Source organism: Anopheles arabiensis, chromosome 2 (genome assembly GCF_016920715.1).
Source record: "Anopheles arabiensis isolate DONGOLA chromosome 2, AaraD3, whole genome shotgun sequence".
Lineage (NCBI taxonomy): Eukaryota > Metazoa > Arthropoda > Insecta > Diptera > Culicidae > Anopheles > Anopheles arabiensis.
In genome coordinates this window covers 24,765,199-24,784,118 of record NC_053517.1, presented here as the reverse complement: position 1 = coordinate 24,784,118, position 18,920 = coordinate 24,765,199, and the positions used below count along the sequence as shown (strand labels likewise).

At 48.7% G+C, this 18,920-nt stretch overlaps 6 protein-coding genes across 8 annotated transcripts; all 6 read right to left on the bottom strand.

Annotated features, from left to right (window-relative positions):
* Nucleotides 1–2,063: 2,063 nt before the first annotated feature.
* LOC120894095 (transmembrane protein 203) lies at nt 2,064–2,701 on the bottom strand. The gene has a single exon (XM_040296472.1). It carries the CDS (start codon nt 2,676–2,678, stop codon nt 2,223–2,225), a length of 456 nt encoding a protein of 151 aa, XP_040152406.1. The 5' UTR covers nt 2,679–2,701; the 3' UTR covers nt 2,064–2,222.
* Nucleotides 2,702–2,708: 7 nt separating this feature from the next.
* LOC120897560 (ribonuclease P protein subunit p20) lies at nt 2,709–3,350 on the bottom strand (the record flags this gene model as incomplete). Its single annotated transcript, XM_040302536.1, has 2 exons — nt 2,709–3,036; nt 3,108–3,350. Coding segments are annotated over 2 exons (543 nt in total), but the record flags the coding sequence as incomplete, so codon positions are not given.
* Nucleotides 3,351–3,665: 315 nt separating this feature from the next.
* Nucleotides 3,666–5,234, bottom strand: LOC120898594 (thioredoxin domain-containing protein). Its single transcript, XM_040304666.1, has 5 exons — nt 4,882–5,234; nt 4,467–4,791; nt 4,236–4,397; nt 4,044–4,169; nt 3,666–3,971 (listed from the first exon to the last, which is right to left on the bottom strand). Exons 1-5 carry the CDS (start codon nt 5,012–5,014, stop codon nt 3,758–3,760), a joined length of 960 nt encoding a protein of 319 aa, XP_040160600.1. The 5' UTR covers nt 5,015–5,234; the 3' UTR covers nt 3,666–3,757.
* Nucleotides 5,235–5,326: 92 nt separating this feature from the next.
* LOC120898591 (MICOS complex subunit Mic60) lies at nt 5,327–9,214 on the bottom strand. Of its 2 annotated transcripts, XM_040304663.1 has the most exons (6): nt 8,997–9,214; nt 8,486–8,637; nt 8,188–8,387; nt 6,914–8,110; nt 6,623–6,643; nt 5,327–6,461 (listed from the first exon to the last, which is right to left on the bottom strand). In XM_040304663.1, the coding sequence occupies exons 1-6, from the start codon at nt 9,039–9,041 to the stop codon at nt 5,836–5,838; spliced, it is 2,241 nt and encodes a 746-aa protein (XP_040160597.1). In that variant the 5' UTR covers nt 9,042–9,214; the 3' UTR covers nt 5,327–5,835. The 2 variants fall into 2 exon arrangements, with proteins under 2 accessions (XP_040160597.1, XP_040160598.1); XM_040304664.1 differs by lacking the exon at nt 6,623–6,643 and having other exon boundaries at nt 8,997–9,213.
* Nucleotides 9,215–9,348: 134 nt separating this feature from the next.
* Nucleotides 9,349–11,895, bottom strand: LOC120898592. Its single transcript, XM_040304665.1, has 3 exons — nt 11,737–11,895; nt 9,608–11,672; nt 9,349–9,530 (listed from the first exon to the last, which is right to left on the bottom strand). The coding sequence occupies exons 1-3, from the start codon at nt 11,776–11,778 to the stop codon at nt 9,448–9,450; spliced, it is 2,190 nt and encodes a 729-aa protein (XP_040160599.1). The 5' UTR covers nt 11,779–11,895; the 3' UTR covers nt 9,349–9,447.
* A 234-nt stretch (nt 11,896–12,129) lies between these two features.
* On the bottom strand, nt 12,130–18,920 carry LOC120898595. Of its 2 annotated transcripts, none has more exons than XM_040304667.1 (2): nt 18,353–18,920; nt 12,130–17,313 (listed from the first exon to the last, which is right to left on the bottom strand). In XM_040304667.1, the coding sequence occupies exon 2, from the start codon at nt 17,234–17,236 to the stop codon at nt 16,385–16,387; it is 852 nt and encodes a 283-aa protein (XP_040160601.1). In that variant the 5' UTR covers nt 17,237–17,313; nt 18,353–18,920; the 3' UTR covers nt 12,130–16,384. The 2 variants fall into 2 exon arrangements, with proteins under 2 accessions (XP_040160601.1, XP_040160602.1); XM_040304668.1 differs by lacking the exon at nt 18,353–18,920 and adding an exon at nt 17,400–17,722.

Here is an 18,920-nt window from a genome sequence, read left to right as displayed (position 1 = left end):
AAAGCAACACCGGACAAATCATTTTATACTTGTGATGCTTGTAATGCATCTTGGAAGCAACTTTTCCGCACTGAAACTTATTAAATCATCCCTTTGCACATCATCCTCATCGCATACAGAGAGCAATCGATCGAAAACCGGGCGCGTAGTTCCGCGGGCCCAATCCATCCGGTCCGGAACGTGCAGCAGCAGTCGAACAACATTTCACTTTCAATTTCACAAACCATACCATACTTCTGGGAGGGAGGCAACTCGGCAGTCGCTCGCCCCGCGACGTGGTGAAAATTAGTCAAACCGCTCACAGCCGGTGGCCATTTTCGGGTGTATTTTGGGCGGGTGCCAGTGCAAGGCAGGAAGGGATTAAATAGTGAAATGGAAATTGTACTCCGCCATCACCATCATACCACCGGCTAGAGAGCATGGCAAAAATACGATTCCACATTCGGGGCTATTACCGCGCTGGACCGATGGACTGGAGGAGTGGGGACCGATGAAGAGCTTTATTCGTTTTCGATCGAAAGTCAAACGTAATTCCGTTCCGACTGTTAAGCGGCCCACGACACAAAAGGGGGCGAATTTCGTTTGCTTTCGATTTCTATTGGCATGGCATGGGGTGTGTGTTTGTCTCCAAAAGCAGACTCTTTTTTGCCTCCTCCTTCCTTGGCAGTGCACTTGGCAGATACATCGGCATGTCCACCGGCCGGCTATACGTTTGCCAAAAAAACATCCAACACACAACTCGTGCCAGGCAGGAGGAAATGGAATGGAAGCGGCAGAGAAGGGCCGGGAAGGGAAGCGATCTTTCCATCACGATCACGTGTGGAATTCGGACGCTAGAAAACCGGATTAGGTCCTGGCGTTGTGACATGGAAAACATGGTGGTGCATGTTTGTCCGTTTTGCATACTTGAGCGGGAGAGCATCGGTTCGGTAGGCGCGTGGAATGTGCGCCACTAATGTTATGGTAATTTAGTGCCGCCTGGTTAGGGTGCACTTCCCGCCCGCGCGTTCGTGTGCCCCCTCCATCCCAGCTGGGGTGGCAAATTTGTCATGCCAAAATCATGGCTAATGACGATTTAAAACCAATGATTTGCTTTCCCTTTTGTGGGGCGGGTGACATTTAACAACACGAGCATGAGCACGAAACGCAAGCAACATGCGGAGGAAGCTTTTAAAAACAATTTACATTTAGGTTTGCTGCAACACCCTTTCAGGGTTGCAATAATATTGTGTTGCTTTATACTGGTTTTAGTACGTGTGAATGCATTGCGGAATTACTTAAGGTAAATTAAAAGAGTATTTTTCTTACCGATTAATAACAGACATTCCTTCCCGGCCGCATGAATCGGGGTGCATCTGTGCAAACTGTTTGGGCCAACGTGTGTGTGTGCGTGTTGTTTCTCCGTCGTATCCACCTTGTGGGCACGTTTAGCCATCAGCGCAGGTCGCGGGGTTTTTGCTTCGCTAAATGCTTGCAGGCGGAGAAAGCATACACGCGGGTCCAGTTCCACCATTGGCACAAACGTTCACTACCATGCTGTATCAAAGCTCGAGCAGAGAGGGAGGAAAACCGGACTTGTTTGGTGAGGTGTTTTTTTGTAATGTCGTTTGAATGCTACAAAGAACGAAACGTTTAGCTTGTGTGAGTTAGATTTCACTATTACATCTCATGATTAAAAGGGGGGAAAAAGGGTAAGAAGCAGGAGAAATCACTTACCAATTAAGATTAATATCTGGATAAGTTGTCCCACAGGTTGGTTTCGATTAGCTTCAACGCGTGGCATTGGTCGTCTGGCGGCCTTACAATGTTTCCTCGGCAATCGCGGGTATGCTATGCAGTGGATTTGTGGCACACATTAAAATAATCAATTCTCATTATACGGAAAATGTGAGTAATGCTGGACGGGATTATAGTTACGTTACTCTTAAAGTTGAGAGAAAATGGTAATATTAAAGCTTAAGCTATTTTTCTACATTGCAACACAAATCTCGCTGGATACTGTCCCATTTGCACGCGCACGAGCATTCATTTTCTTTACATTTTCTTAAACAGGGCCCCGTTTATATGATCGTATTCAGGTTTATTATTAATTAACATTAATCATACGTGCTTAACGGGCGGAAAGCAACGGCATCATCAGCTCACTGCATCACGATCGTGCCCAGAACGACATCATTGCTAAACGACAGCAGCTCACGGCGCGACGGGGCGTTGGCGTGCGATCAGGACTGCTGGTTGTACTGGCACGCCTTCACCGCCACCATCTGCAGCAGGACAAAGATGGGCGAAAACACCTCACTGTACTCGAGCTGTATCTGGCCGGACAGCTTCAGGCACACCAGATACTTGAACCCGGACGTCAGCAGCAGAAACGGGATGCTCCAAACGAGCCGGTGCATCGCCTGCCGGTGCTTATTGCCCAGGTACATCCGTATGCCGACGATGATGCAGAAGTAGGTGTTGCAAAAGTCACCGCAGAACATGGGCGAGAACAGGTCCAACCATTCGTTGGCGGTGAGCGTACCGTTCAGCTCGCCGCTCGCCGCCTTCACCGTGAGCATGATCGTAAACACCAGAAAGGCAATCAGATTGACCAGTATCTCGAACTGCGTGATGCCGATCCATTTCACCACGTCCACCAGCTTAAAGTACGTCTTAATTTCTACCTCCTCCGACATGTTTCGCGCGTGAGTGTTCTGCTGCGGCTTTAGAGCGCGGTTTGCTTCGCGTACACGGTTAAGTTCTCTCCCCAACGACCTTGGTGGACTGCTTCACCGTAATTGTGCGGTACAGTCGAATGTGCAGGCACGAGTTCATGCGCCGCTGCACCATAAAGTCGTCCTCGTCGTGCAGGGGATGCAAATCATCCGTGATCGCTATCTGGGATGTGTTCACCTCGTACTCGAACGCTTCGGGAAATTCGGCCTTTATCCGTAGCGCCAGATTAATGCCACGGTTGATCGCCCGGCCGGTGCAGTGCAGGAACACCTCTCCGAGTGGAGAGTTCAGGATGTCCAGACAGGATTTGAGCTGATACTGCGAATGAAAGAGGTAGGAGTTGCATCGTCAGTGCTTTACACAACCAGCACACGGTGACTCATTCTTACTGTAAAGTCGGACTTGTATGTAACGTAAACGTCGTTTTCGCGCGTAAAATACTTCGGAAGAACACGGTTCTTCACTGTATGGCGGTCGGTTGGTTTGCGCTGGAAGTTGCTAGTGCCGTTTCCTTTCCCAGCTGAACCACCACCACCGCCGCCGCCGCCGTCGGTGCGGTCTCTTTGCGTGGCGTTTTCTCCGAGGACTTTTTCACAGCTGCTGGTCCATCGCTGCCGGCTGGTGTGCTGGACATTCTATAAAGGGCCTATTCTATCGCACTTCGAATCGATCGTTTCCATCCGGAAATGTAATAAACCACGACACGCGAAGGGGCTGTTGTACGGAACGGTGCACTTTGCTGGATCCACACGGTATGTTTGTTTACATTTGTGACAGATGTTGACACGTGCAGGTCAAACTGTTTGACAGATGTAAAAAAATAACCTTTTTGTAAAAGTATTCTAGGGACGTTGTAATGGAGTTACAAATGAAAAGAAAAGATAAAGACTTTTAGAGATTGTGTAATAATCCAAAGTATTTCAAATTAATCAAAAAAAAAAAAATGGTTCCTGGGATACGTTATCGACACAGTTTTATTTGTTCAATATTTAAAATTTGGCTGCAGATTACCTGTCGATCTGCCAACACTGGAGAGCACTTATTTTGCCTTTTTGATTGTTTCCTTCTTTGCACGAGATGCTGCCTTGCAGCGCGTTACGATAGCCAGTATGATGGCCAGTGCAAACCCAAGCACGATGAACAACAATCCCGCGCCAAATGCGTACACAACCATGGGATACTCGCTGTACAGCTTGGCGTACATGTTTGGCGCATCTTTCAGATACTGGACGGCCAGTTCAACAAGATTATCGCTAAAAGCAAAAAGTATAAAATGTATTAATATCGGCATCTCTTACACCATTAGAGCCTAATCAGACACTTACAATGGTGACAACGGCACTGGAACGCGTTCGGCCTTTGCATTCTTGTACCAGTCCTGGGCGAATGTGACGAACGATTTGATGTCGTACTTGCTTATTTCATACCGGTAGTACTTGCCCTGCCGTAGGCTGTTAAGGTTTTAAACATTAATCTCTTCCGTTCGATTTAAATTGAGCCACGCGTTGAATACTTACAAAACGAAATCTGGCACCTTTTTCACCTGAAACCGTGCGGCCGTTTCGCTTCCCTTGCCATCCTTTTGCACACGAGCGACGTTCATGCGCGTTTTCAGATCGGCCGCAACCGCTTCCCACACGGCCGTAAGCCGCTGGCAATCGACGCAGTTCGTCGTGTAGCTGAAATCGAATAATCGAATTTGAGATTATTTTCTAATCGCGTGAAACGATTTCCCTGGACACACTTACAACATAATGAACCAATCACCGGTGGTGGCACCGCTAGAAGCCTGCGTAAGATGCTCGAACGTTTCATCGGAAAGCTCCTTCACGTTCGGGTCCTTGTTCTGTATCAGCTTGCCGATCAGTGCGTCCTCCTCGATCGCTCCATCGTACAGCAGCGGGACACCGTGGCGGAAGTACACGACGGCCGGCTCCTTGCTGGGGCTGTACAGCCGGGCCATCGAGCTGCTTACCGCTTTCACCGCATGTGCCTGCAGATTGTCCTCGATTTCTTGCTTCAGCTTCGACAAGATGGCCTCAAACTTGTCACAGTCGGCACAGTTGGGTTTTGCTAAAACAAAGAGGCAACGAATGAGAATTAATTTGCGGGCCGCCGTGAGCTCACAATAACAACAATGCGGTATATTATGACTGGACTTACAGAAAAGTACAATAAAGTTGTTGTGGCTGTGAAACTTCTTCACGAGATCATCTTCACTCACAGTCTCCAAGGGCGACGATGCACGACAGATGCCGGTAAGGGCGAGCAGCGCTAAGACGAGTACTTTCAGCATGATTGTCACAGTGTAGCTACCATGGATGGATTGAAGGTATTAAGTATGCAACGAATATCACTGGAATTATGGGAACAAAAAGGTAATGAAAATATCACAGAACCGTGCGACGAAAGGCGGCAGCACCACGATCAACAAGTTCTTGCCAACGCAATGCTTTGTGATGACAGAGCCTAGCATGCTGTGCGTTTGACAGCATTTCCACAGCACATCGGTGCACAGTGGACGAGAGCTGCTGCTGACCCCAGTTTAAATATTTTTCAACACGTTAGTATTTTCTCATCATCCGATCAATTGCGGGCCCCTTCATGCTCCATGTGAAATGACTGATTTTATTTTATTCTACTTGTTCTGTTCATACGATCTTTTAGCCCATCTGCTCGTATCGTGCGTTTACAATCCTCACCATCCTGAAACGACAGTACGGTTCTATAAATTAATCAATGCGGCGTGAAATAACAATAAAATCAAACTAGGAATCGCGCTACGAAGTAGGGAAGGCGAAAAAGGAATCGCTAACAATACTTTTTGCCTCGCTTATAGTCATTTCTTTACCCGAATGGATGTTTTTTTTTCTTCTTTTGCAAATGATGCCTCTCCGCACGAACCCGAGCTACCCACCGCTACCCGCGCGCCGCCAAACTAGAGCGAAAAAGACAACACAAACACAACTGACCCTTGTATTCGGCATCTAACTATTGCTGTTACGATACACAAGTCCACACATTGCCGGTCGGCTGGATGTGTGACAATTTTGTGGCATTTTCCGTTGCGCTCGTTTAGCCAGACCAAGTACACAATTAATACAAAATCGAATCGCCTCACAGGAATCGGACACCGCTGGCGGCGGCATGCGCCATCAGCGTGCTGGCAGCTTGTTGCGTCTCTAGCAGCAGGCGCGCTTCGTTCAGCCAATCTAGTGCGGCTTTGCGCGGCGCCCCCTGCAGCAGATTGACGTACTGGACCGTCTTGACCAGGTCGCCCCGATCGAGCCAGTACCGGGCGCGGTTCAGGATGTCGTACGTGTCCAGCTTGCTAAAGTCGAACGGTTTGTTCTCGAGCTCGTCCTGCGAGATGGGCTTGTCGGGGCGAGCGATCAGGGCGGCCTGCAGGTAGGAAAGCACGTACATCGGCAACCGGGCACCCTCGGCCGGGACGAGGGCCAACCGGCGGGACACTTCCTCCACCTTGAGGAAGCGTTCGCGGAGCGCATCCTCCGGGTAGACGCCACGCTTGACGGCCGTTTCGGGCAGACCCTTCAGCACCACGGTCACCAGCTCGTCCCCTTCGGCCGACCGGGCTACGGCGGCTATTTCGTCCTTCAGCGGGCGCAGCTGATCGCGCCACGATTTGCCGGGCTGGCCGCTACGGATCGACGACCACAGGGACTGGCAGGCTCCCCATAGGGCTTGCGCTTGGTGTGCGCTTTTCTCCGCGTCAGCATGCTCTGGGGGAAACGGTAAATAGGTAAAATGTATTAGTAACTGAACCGGAAAAGGGCTTTTCCATGCAGAAATAAGGGCAAGACACAAACATAAAGATTTAGTAAGAGTGTTACGCATGCATATTACTTTCTTAACTACAATCGGTTAAATTATGAGCAAGTACCTTTCATTTCGGTATCAATCTCTATCCTCGTTAGCCACACAGTTTAAAGCAGTTAATGATGACACACATACACACGCGTATGAATGAGTCAATGGAATGAGTCAGGGGTGGTGGATGGTGCGCATCCATACACAGTAAACATGAGTGTGGCATGTGGTGCGGGAAAGAAGAGCAAAGAACACGGCATACTGTTAGCGACCACAGACACACACGCTCTCACTCGGGAAAAGCACAATCTCTCATCGTGGCTATCCGATTGTTAGAAAACTCCACCAAAAAACCACTACTTACCGACCAGTGCGTTGTGAATGCCCTTCAGCTTGCCCAGCATTGCCGCGAGCTGCAGCTTGTAGCTTGCCTGTTCCGTGGTAATCTTCTCATCCAGCTCGCGCTGGAACTTTCGCTTCATCTCCAGCTCCTTCTGCGTCAGCGCATCCTTCAGATGGTCCACGTGTGCCTCCGTCTGGCGCTTCAGCTGCTCGCGCATCTGCTGCTCCAGCTCGGCCCGCGTAAGCAGCAGCTTCTTCTGGTTGAGCAGGTTCAGCTGGCGCTTCTCCTTGGCAATCTCGTACTCCAGGCGTGCCTTTACCTCCTCGCTCTGGTCCGAACCGCGCACCGCCTCGAGCGCACGGCGCAGATTCTGGTCGCCCTCGATCTGCAGCTTTTGCAGCTCCTTCTGGTGCGCAATCACCTGCGTATACGCGTGCAGGATGAACAGGTCCAGCTCGTCCTTGGAAAGGTTCAGCTTGCGCTCCGCCAGATTAATGCCCGGGAAGAGCGATTCCATCTCCTCCACGAAGTAGTTGCGGGCCGACTCCACCCGCTTCCAGTACTTTTCGCCGAGCGAGGCGAGATCGCGCGCCGCATACACCTCCTCCTTGGCCTTCTTCAGATGGTCCAGGTAGGCGGCAATGTTCTGTCTCGCCTTGTCCTTCAGCTCGTCCGAGCACTTGATCTCGCGACTGTTCAGCAACGCGTGCAGCTTCTCGATGTTGCCCCTCGCCTTGTCGGCCGCATCTTCCGCGGCCTGCAGCGCGGTGTCGCGCGCACTCGTGCGATTGCGCAGCGTGGTCCAGCTGGACGAGTCCAGCTTATCGACCGACTCGTCCACCACCTTGCGCACCTCGTTCGTGTACGACTTCAGCACGTCGACCGCGTGCCCGTACTCTTTGATGGCGATCGTAGCGGCCACCTCCACCTGCTGCTCAAGGTCGCTGATGGATTTCGGTACGGTTTCGCCGCTAGATGCCAGAGGAACTGGCTTCGATGGTGCTGCCGGTGCGCTCTTAGCTGGAGCAGCTGCTGTGGCAGCGGCCGCAGCTTTGGTAGCCGTCGCGGTCGTCACCTTTGGTGGGGCAGCTTCCGGCTTCTTCTTCGGCTGCTCAGGTACCTTGTCGGAGAGGTTGATGGGCTCCGGTTTCGGAAGGGGAGGTGACGGTACCGGTACGTGAACTGACTTAGCGCGGGTGATCGGCGGTAAATCAGGTTCTGAAAAGGGTAAAATAAGTTTGTGTTTACCTGTCCAGGAATCAAACGCATCAAAGTAAAAAAAAAATCGGTCTTACTTTTCTCCTGCTTCTTTTCCTCCTCACCGCCACCGAAGAAGCCGGTGATGGTGGAAGTGTACTCGCCGATGGTCTTGCTAATATCGTCCATCTTTTTGGACACCTCGTCCAGAGGGTTCGTCTCCTGCAGCAGCGTCTTCAGCACCGGTTCCAGCGCGGGAACATTCGTAATTAACGTTTTGCGGAACTCATTATCGTACCTGAAAAACGCACAATATCATCACGATCAGCGATTAGAACCTGGCAGGTCCCTCTCTGGCAGTTTATCTTATCAGCTGCACATCAGCTGCACACTCACTTGGCGTACGTTACGACGCCTCCACCAATAAGGATTGGGGAGAGCACCACTAGCACCTTTCCGAATCCTGCCTCCTGCAGCGGGGGCAGGTTGGAACCTCGTGCGCTTCCGCTGTACGATCGGCTGGCGGCGAACAGCTGGGCGGACGGTCGCTAAAAGAAAAGAAGCATCGCCGAGATTAGATCACGCTCTTTCGGGACCACAAAAATAAACACATTCTCGCAGCACACGTCAAAAGCGCACTGGTATACTGGTGTGCGCCGGATGCATTGCAAACCACACAACCATTGGACGAGGATACCGAATTTAGGCGATTAGCTAAAAATGGTGCAAATGACGGTGGAATGAAACAACACTCTCTCTCTCGCCACGGCGACGGGTTGCAACTGCACCGACACGATAGCACGGGCACGGTGCAGTCCGCCCGCGTATTATGACATAACACGCTCTTTTTTCGCATCCATCCCATCCTGCAAAATCCTGACCCGGTCACACTCCGCTCGATACGTACTTTCGAATTGTTCGCGAGCGCCTTCTGCACCAGCAAGCGATACATGATGCTGCGTTACTTTGTCGACTTGTGTGTCACACGGCGAGCGCTCTGCTCCGGGGGAAGCCTCTGGTATGTTGGGGCCTCTTTTTTTGGTCCGACTCTGGCAGAAAGTACCACACAGCACCTGATACGAACTCCGCTGTCGCGCTGAGAGAGGGGGGAAAAAGTGTTCGCAGCACAGCGAGGGGCGGGGAACCGATCTGACATAAGCGATTACGACGGCAGAAAAACATTTCGCTGACAGCTGTACAATTTGACAGTTGGGCAGTGACGTTTGCAGTTGGGAAGCGGGTGCGATTTAAAAAAGCCGTTACAAGGAAATCGAACGATAATTTGTGATTTTCTAATAAAAATGCATTCCATACATCCTGCAGATATAACAATCTTCATTTGACAGAATAAATTGTGCTTAAAATGGATGAACTTCTCGATTTTCGTACAAATAATCCAACGCGTCCAGCAGTGCACGGTAGTTCACTTCCTGTCGATAGCCTGTGGGCAGGGAAAAGAAGGACAATTCTCCTTTATATCATATCTACTAACCAAACTAAATCGTCCTTTGCGCTTACCAACTTCCACCGCAAAATACTTGCACAGCGTCTCAAACTCGCGGCTCGAGATGCGCGTGTGCAGGTCGCGCGTTGCGAACGCGCGCAGCAACTGGTTTCGGCCCACGTGTCCGATCTGCTGCCGGTCGAAATCTTCCAGCAGCGAGCCCAAATTCGACACAATGTCCGCATGGCGGGCGAGCTTCTGCAGCACCTTGGACAGGATGGTTCGCTCGTGGAAGTTAAGAAAATTGACCGGCTGTTCGTCGGCCGGAAAATGGCTGCACGGTACTAGCAGCGGTGCTCGCTCCAGGTACGGTTGATAGTCGACTTCGGCAACGGTATCACAGAACCGCCTGTAGTCCACCGTCTGGCAGGTGGGTGTGCGGAACAGCTCGCACAGCAGCTGCATCTCGTTCGGAGTCAGCTGAACGCTGGCCGTTGACAAGCCTCGGCAGAACTGCTCCTCACTGATACGGTGGTGGTTTAGCGGATCAAATCCTTCCATAAAATCTACCAACCGTAACCGGCGCCGTACGGTTTGGGCCTTCACCTTTGCCAGCACTCGAACGATATCTGGCTCCCAGGGCATCGGTTCTGCCGGTGTCGTTTGGTCTTTGTTGATCATTTCGATAATTTTTCGATACGGAAGTGTGCTGTTCTCATCGGCTGGAACCGTCACTCCAACATCCTTTAGGAATTGATTGTAATCAAAGCCTAATGCATCACCGTAAAGCTTTTCCAGCAGGAAAGCTTCCCGCTCCTCCAGATGTACGGCACACATGGAAAACACTTCCCGAGCTTGGCTGAAGCTAACGTGACCGTTACGATGCGTATCGAAATCTTGGAACGGTGGCTCGATCAATATGCTTTTGCAGGCGATTTTGCGCTTCAGCTCACGTACAATCCGCTCAGCATCGTGGAGTGCGTCCTCGGACAGTTCTTCCTTCCCAGGATGGAGTAAATTCTTCACCGCCTGTGGAGGACTTTCGATCTGCTTAAACCCTCCCTTGTCCAGATGCTTCTCCGTAAACACCCGGTCCATTTCGTCCACAAAAGCCGTCCAGTGCACTTTGCAAGGATCTTTCGGGTCAGCATATCGTTTGCAAAGCTGCTTAATTTCCCGCTCATTCAACGGCAACCGATCGAGGGGCGAAAGTCCTATCACGTCCAGGCAGCGGATAAAGGTGCTCTTGGCCATCCATCCACAGCGCTGCGGATCGTACGGTTGGAAAAAGTCCTTCGCACCGATCGACCCATTCCAAATGTGTCGCTGTATGCGCAGGAGCAGCTCCTCCAGCCCGTAGTCCCGCCGGGCCGCATCCAAACAGGGATGAAAAGCGAAACGCTTACCCAGCAGGGTGGCCAACGGTACGGTACCAATCTCCGTACGATCCACCTTGGGCAGGTGGGTGTGTATGATTTTCGGCGGTACTGCCGCATCATCCTTCTCCCGGTCGAGTGCACCGTCGTGCGCATCCAGATAGCGAACCAGCTGATCGATCTCGTCGATAAATGCTTTGTAGTTGAAATTATGCCCATTGGTCGAGAAGCGCTTTACGAGCAGAACGGTGTCCGGCTTGGCGAGCGTTACTCCCAAAAAGTAAAGCACGCGTGTCGCATACCGTACCGTGCAGTACGGTGCCGTGTTGGTCGTCAGCGAGTAGTCCTCGAAGTAGGGCGTTAGCACGTGCTCCCGATAGCGCAACGCTTTCGCGATCGACATCAGCATCAGCGCCAGCTTGCGATGTTCGTACACGGACAAGCGATCGGCTGGATGGTCGCGAACATCACCATCATAGGGCGGGAGGGTGCCCTTCTCTTTGCCGAACAGGACATCGCAAAACTGATCGTACGACGTGCGGCCAGCAGTGGCGCTAAAGTATTCGGCAATTTGACAAACCGACTCCTTGCTCACAGCTTCTCCCAGGTGGCAGGCAAGGATGTTGGCAAACAGGTACACCGGTATCGTGCCGGAATGGCAGGAATCTTGCTGCTGGAACTGTAGCCGTAGCTTTTCTGCGACCGGCTCTAGCTGGCACCGTATGTATTCGCAACTCTTCCAAACGGCTAGCAAACGAGCGTGCTGCGCAGGGATGGACGAAGGCGGTGGTTACTACTGTGTCCCAAAATGGAACTCGCTTACGTACCTCGGCGTGGGCATTGTCATCGCAGGGAAATTTCGTTTTCATTTTGTGAATAATTTAGTACGCGTTCGTTGTCTGTCTTTTGTTATAATCGTAGGACGTTCCTCTCAGTACACTCACACTCTGTTATGGCTACTTAGATTGAAATGTTCTTTTCTTCAAGTGTTTTTGGTGTTCCAGGTGTGTTCTTCAGGAAAATTAATTTACCAAAGCAGGCTGTGTGTTGTGAAGTAGTTGCCATGTGTCGTTTTCCATTCTACGTTCGAGAAGGATCATTTTTCATTGAAATTATGAGATTTTTTTTAAAATTATTTTCACTTTTTAATTAAATATACACACGTGCGGTTTGAATATTGATTTGCGTTTATTACTCTGAGTCTTTCGTTTTTTTTTTACTGATTTCTTTATTGGTAGGTTTGCTGTTAGTGCATGTGCGTCTGCTTGGTATTATTTTCTTATGTTATTTTCCCTGCTTCACTTATTCACTTCGTTTATTCTCTTTTCAAAATCATTGTCAACAGTAGTGTCATAAACTCCTCAACCGATTTAACTCTTTTTACGAGATTTTTTTCCATTTACCATATCCATGCTTATCTCCGCGAGCGAGCGGGAAATATTGTTTCCCTTTTTTAGCACACATGCACACAACACATGTACAAAACTCAATGGTGTATGTTGATATATTACGTAGTGTATGTATATATTTGTCGCTTATTCTGTCTTTTTCTCTGTTTTTTTTTTAATTTTTGTTTTTTCATCTCTTCCTCTACATTCTGTACTATATTTTTAGTCATTTTTTTATTCGTATCAAAAGCCACTGTATGTTTTGCTTTTCCGTTTGCAATGTTCCAGTTCTGTCTGCACTTCCTTCTTTGCAGCATATCATGTTTAGATTTTTCCTCTTTCCTTTTTATGTTTATGTTCTCTCTCTTTATCTCTCCTCGTTTTGCTAGTTTCCTGATTCAACATTTACTTATTTTGCTTCCACTTGTCTTACTTTCTTTCCTTCCACTACTTCTGGCATCATAACAACAACTTTCGATCGGTTTGCATTATTTTTTTTGTTATTCTTTCACTTATTAGCTGCCACACACACACACAACGCACCCCATGCACATATAACAACAACGGACGTTAGATGAAAACATAGTTGGAGAAAATAGAAAGAAATTCGAGCAAAAGTTTCTATAGAGGAGATCGCATGTTAGAAATGAATAAATTGGAAGAAACATACAATCATTCATTGAGCCATGCTTTTAGGGATATATTCATACTCACTAATACAGATACATACTAGGGCAGATTCGTTATCTTATTAGATAGAGGGTTACGTCCTGCTTTTCTTAATACGTTAGGTATAAACCTATACACTCTAATACACTAACCCCGTTGCCACTTCGTTCCTATTTCATCCGACAAGTCAGTACTTTCTTTCGTATTTGATGTACTAAAGAAATCCTTCACAAGCAGAGACTTTGAAAATAAGAAAAAAAATCTAATACAATGGAAAACTTTCTCGAATTCTTTCCAAGGACAGGGGATCTCTACGAGGGCGCAGATATACAAGAGACTGCTTTCTTTGGCCTTTCAGCTACTAGGAGCTAGTAGATTCGTTCTGCTACTACGGAACTGCTACCCATCACTAGTTAGAGGGGCGGGTTTTTTTTGTGTGTTAACAAATAAATAGCACAAAATTTGCCAAAATACGTTTGTTTCCAGTGTCGACCCATTGCCATTCAACGCTCTTCTCACATGGCCGGTTCTAATTTGCCTTATCTTTACACGTTAATTTGAAAAGGGGCTTTAGCATCTAATCCGACAATTTAGACATCCATTAAACATGCACACACACATACAATTAGACACACGCACACATACCTTCTTTCGACACACATACACACACACACACACATACAATGCTGTGGTGTGTGGGAGAGGTGAAGTGATGCCGTTGTACTATATTCAACCAAACACAGTAACAAACACACGTTTTGCGCCTAATTGTTTCACATCCCTCGCCGTAGAATGATTGTAGATGCGTTTACTTTTTAAATTTTTACCATCCTCTCTTGCTTATCAGCCTTCTCCTAAGCAAGTTTGTTAAGTCTTTTATTTAACTTTCGTGATAGTTTGCTATGGCCCGCGGCGTCGTGATATTTCTCCTCTTCAAACAGACACACACACACAGCGTGATATTTCGTTAGATTGATCGAAGTGGAAAAGGAAAAGGATAAATTGGTATATTCAACAGTATATATTTGTTATAATTATTATAATTATTATTATTGTTTAGTCATTATTCGCGTGTCGCGCGGGAGCCTATTCGATCAAAGTTCGTGCTCTTCTCTTCTTGATTGTGTGTATGTGTAACGATTTTTACTTCGTTTTGAATTAAAAAGATGGTTTCACACACTTGCTTGCGCATGTGGCTTCTCTTAGAGCTTGAGATGAATTCCGAGCACAAAATTCGAGATTGTTGTTCAATTTCACTTCTTCCTCGCAATGATTGTTCGAAGCGCGTGGTTTTGCCAACCTTCGCCGTAACACTGAACCGTCGCGTTTTGTGCAAACGACATCTATTGGCCATCTGTCGGTCCTGAATAACGCAAATTGCATGCACATGCACATCTTCCGCGGGGGCGTTTCAATTCCATGCTTACATTCGCCTTTCTCTACCACTCTATAAACTAACGTTTGATTTCGATACCGTCCTAATACCACCAATGCAACACACACACACAACACATTATACGACTAGTAAGAAGGTAAGCATTTTTGCTCACTTCAACCTTACCTAACTCCCGCCTCCCGCCCCTTTATTACTGATTGCCATTTCTAATGATACACGGCGTGGAGAGGGCAGGCGGGCGAGGCAGGTGGCTGGGGCGCACAAACATAAGCAAGGGATTTTCATTGTGTCCATTATTTTGGACATTGTGACAAAATATCCGACTTGTGTGAGTGATAAAATGTGAATGAATAATGGAGCCATAGAGTAGTGGGGAATATTGAACGCTTCTTTGCACGGGACAAAAGCAATGCAAAGTATCACTTAACTGTGTTTACACGCTTAAAACGAGGCCGTGAGCTGTGGACACTTTTACGGGGAAATCCTAGTAAAGTTGTGGTAATACAAAAACAGGTAAATTTGTCCAAATGACTAACGATACCGTCACCAATGGAGGATGAATAATACGCAAATTCCGTACCCTTCTTCATCGTTATCCAGCGGGGTGTTTGAGTGTGATAATGATGATGATGATGATGATAGGAGCAGTTTAAATAATCTGCGATATCAAAATGATAAACGGATGACTCATTCATACGCTGGTACACACATTGAACCCGGGTGGAGAGTAGCGGGAAGGAACGGGTACACTGGTACAAGAAGCGATAGAGGATATAATACACATTATTATCAATAGAGCACAGGCATTAATATTCATACAAGTATAACTATATACAACGAATGGTACGTTATGTTGGGTATGTTTTGCGGGGAGGGGGAGTAGAATTTAATTAAACGTATGTGGCAAGTATCACAATGCTTAACTTTTAAATAATGATTATATTAATATGTATACTAACTGTTACTGTTTGCGTAGTATGTATGTGTGTTGGTGTGTAATTTGTTTCATTTTCTTTTCTTTTCCCTTTGTTTTATCATCATTCGTAAACGAGTTTACTCATTTGCTTGCTTCTTTTGTGGTGCGCGTGTATGTGTTTTTGTGTAATGTGTTGCTACGCGTAAATAAGTTACGGCTGTAATAATAATTAGAATGGATGTCGTTTTTTTTTTGTTTGTTTTTGCCTTACTCTTCTCTTCATCGCCCGTTCCCGGTTTAAACCACGTAAAAATGTAAGCGTACGACTTGTATCGCACTTTGTTGTGCTTGTTTGGCATTCCTTTTCGTTACGTTGCGTTGGTCGGATAGGGGGGAGGGGGGTTTACAGTAATACAGTAATACAGATAGCAAACTAAATGGGGTGGGGGAGACAAAACTGGGATAAAAGCGACCACATGCGAGCTGCTTAAAGCGTACTTTAAGGTATGACATTTCAACGAGATGTACTAATGGTACGGGTGGTATGGTGAAGGGATATTTGAATCATCTGAGAAACACGTCAAAGTCTCACCATCGTTACCCATGGCATGCCCAGGTTGGTAAAATGTTTAGCACCAGAAATAATATATCTTTACACTCATCGCTGCACGCAACACACACAGACTCACACACACACACACGGGGGTAAAGGGAACGAAACAATATGAGCAGAATGCAGAATTTAGTGTTGTATATGCTTCCCCCAATACGAGGGATCAGTGCTGGATGGGTCAATGTCAATGGTGAGCAATTTAAAATACGCACAAATTACCCCGAGCACCCGTCGCGCGAGTGTATTATGTGCCGGGTATGTGCACAAACACACACACTCACTCACACATACATATGAAGTAAAGAACGAAACAAAATGTAACTAAGGAACACGAAGAAACACAGGCTGTTGTTAGCACATTACATCCGTCGGTCAAGCCGCCCGATGTACGTGTGGTGCCCGCGATGCACCGAGTGGCCGGATGCATCGGGATCAACTTTACCGCCGTGCTTTACGGTTAGCCGCGCGTTTCGGCTGCGGGATGCGTCGGACTCTACGAGCACTTCTGAAAGTGTCCGCCGGTACCGGGCGAGGTGGGCGATTCGTCCGAGCTGCCCGGACCACCGCCACCACCCTTGGTTGTTCGCTCGTCGAAGTGCACCACCTGGTTGCGCTCCCTTCGTTCGTCGGACGGTACCCGCACCGCCGTCGAGGCCCAGCGCTCGTCACTGTCCGCCATGTCCGGATCGAAGACGAGCGAGCGCGGTGAGGTAGGCTCGCGGAACTTGCCACCGCTCTTCATGCTGCTCTTGGCGCTTTTCTCCGCGATCGCGGCATCGTACTCGGTGCCGCCCAGTATCCGCCCGTCCCCGGCATTGCTCATGTCGAGCAGCAGCTTCGACACCTTCTTGCACTTGGTCATGTGCTTCTCGGCCCGGGCCTTCTCTGTGTACGTTTTGAAGCACTTGTGACATTTGAACTTTTTCTCCACGATCTTCTTCTCCTTCATCGGCTTCAGGTTCTTCATGTGCTCGAACAGGTGCTTCTTCAGCTCCTTCTTCAGCTGGAACGGCTTCTTGCAGAACAGGCAGATCGTGTAGCGGATGGTAACGTCCAGGGCGGGATCCGAATGGTCCGCCGCCGTCCGGTCCGGATTGACGACTTCGATATTTTCGCACGCGTCCAGCTCCTCGAGCGATTCCGAATCGGAATCACTTTCCTGATCCAGTGCCTCCAGCTGCCGCTCGATGTCTTCCGTGCTGCCCTCGTGCTGCAGCCCACCGGCAAGCCCACCCGCTCCGCCTGCTGCCCCGCCCGGCATCAGGTGACTGGCGCCTGCAGCGGCACCACCACCACCGTCCGTGCTGCTGCCCTGATGCTTTGCTGCCGTATTGCTGTCGCCCATTGTCCTGTTTTCTGTGCGATTGGTCACTTCGGGATGGTTTGTTACGAGATAGCTTTACCGTCAGCGCTGCCGTTGCCCTGCAAGCAAGAAAAAAATAGAAGAAAATGAGTGTGAGTAAAACACATCGACATTTTGAAGCATTTTTAAAAGCAATCGCACTAACGGGTTCAACAAAATGCCGGTATCAATTGTTTGCCTGCCGTGCCTTATCTTCGCAGTAGGTAACTTATCGAAACGCCATCGGTTTGCTTATCTTTCGCTTTCGGTACAGAAGCACTATGGGTAGGCAAAACAGTCTGCTGCGCTGCATGTGTGTGGCGCGGAGGTAATGTTATGCACACATGGGCGTGGAAGGCAAATTAAATGATTCGTGAGAAATTAAAAAAAAAAAGTGCGCTGAAGCTAATTTGGCGTGCAGTTCCAAGTGGATGGATTACTCCGCATCGGGGGAATAAAACAGGGCCAAGTTTGCACAACACATGCAAAACCGCATGTGCGTGTGCTGCCATCGGTCACAAGACACCTTGCAAATTGGATTGCTGTGATCGAACGACACGAAATCGCTCGTGACAACGAGGGCGCCCATACGAGGGGAGGGGGGCAAGGTAAACATTGAAAAAGATGCTGCGACATTCGCAGCACCCGGAATTGTGTCGCATTAGCGCGACCCACACTGCGGTCACATTTTCTGCCGCATTGTACAACGGAGGGGGGGGAAGTAGTGTAAAACGCCGAGAGACGTACGTACGGACACGGACACGGGCGTGCTGGTGGGTGGAGTGTTGGATTGAGGGTGTGTCAAGTTTTCGACCCAACAACAACAGCAGAACCCGCTTGCCATACGGTATTCGAGAGGCACAAGTGTGGCGCCACCTCCACAGGACACGCAAACCGGGGGGAGGTCGACATGCGTGGGACATGCCGATTCCAAGGTGGGAAAAACATTTGCCCTCGAGAGAAACAAGGACAGCGCCCACTTCTTGCAAACAAAGGGCGAGGACGGCGGGAGGGAACGTTGGACTACGTGCGGACGTGCGCAACTGGTCGTTGCGGTTCCGTCCTTCTGGAAGCGTTCCAGCGCGTTGGTTGGAGATGCAAAAAGGACAATTTACTTACTTGCTAGCTCTGGCGCAGACACGGCCGTGTCAGAGACAGTGTTGCTCTCGTTGTCGCCCTTTTTGCAGTGGCCGGTTGCTTTCGCTCTCGCGTCTGTTGGCCGACCTTTGCCGACACCGTACCGTAATTCACAGCCGCAGGGAGAGGTTTCTATTGTTCGGTGTGGTTGTGGTTGTTCCTCACTGCACACTTTATTTTCTGTTCGCCCAAAATCTAACAACCGGAATGCAGCAGACCAGTGCTGATGCCCCCTGCAGTAGCTGTCATAATTTTACTTTTTGATTCTACACATACGCACATACACACCGAGTGTAGCACAAACACACACACGCGCAATAGCTCACTGAATAGTACAGCGCAGCACAAACAGTGGCAAAGGATACACAGCGCGAGCTTATTTGTTCATTACCTTACGTCGCTATGCTTCGTTTTAAGGTGTTTGATTCTCACAAACTTCTTACACGCCTCAAGGAATGAGTTTTTCACTATTTTTCGTCGAAAATCTTGGAAGAGTTCATTTCCAAGTGGATTTTTTTTACAAAATAATTCTGCAACATGAAAGCTGTCA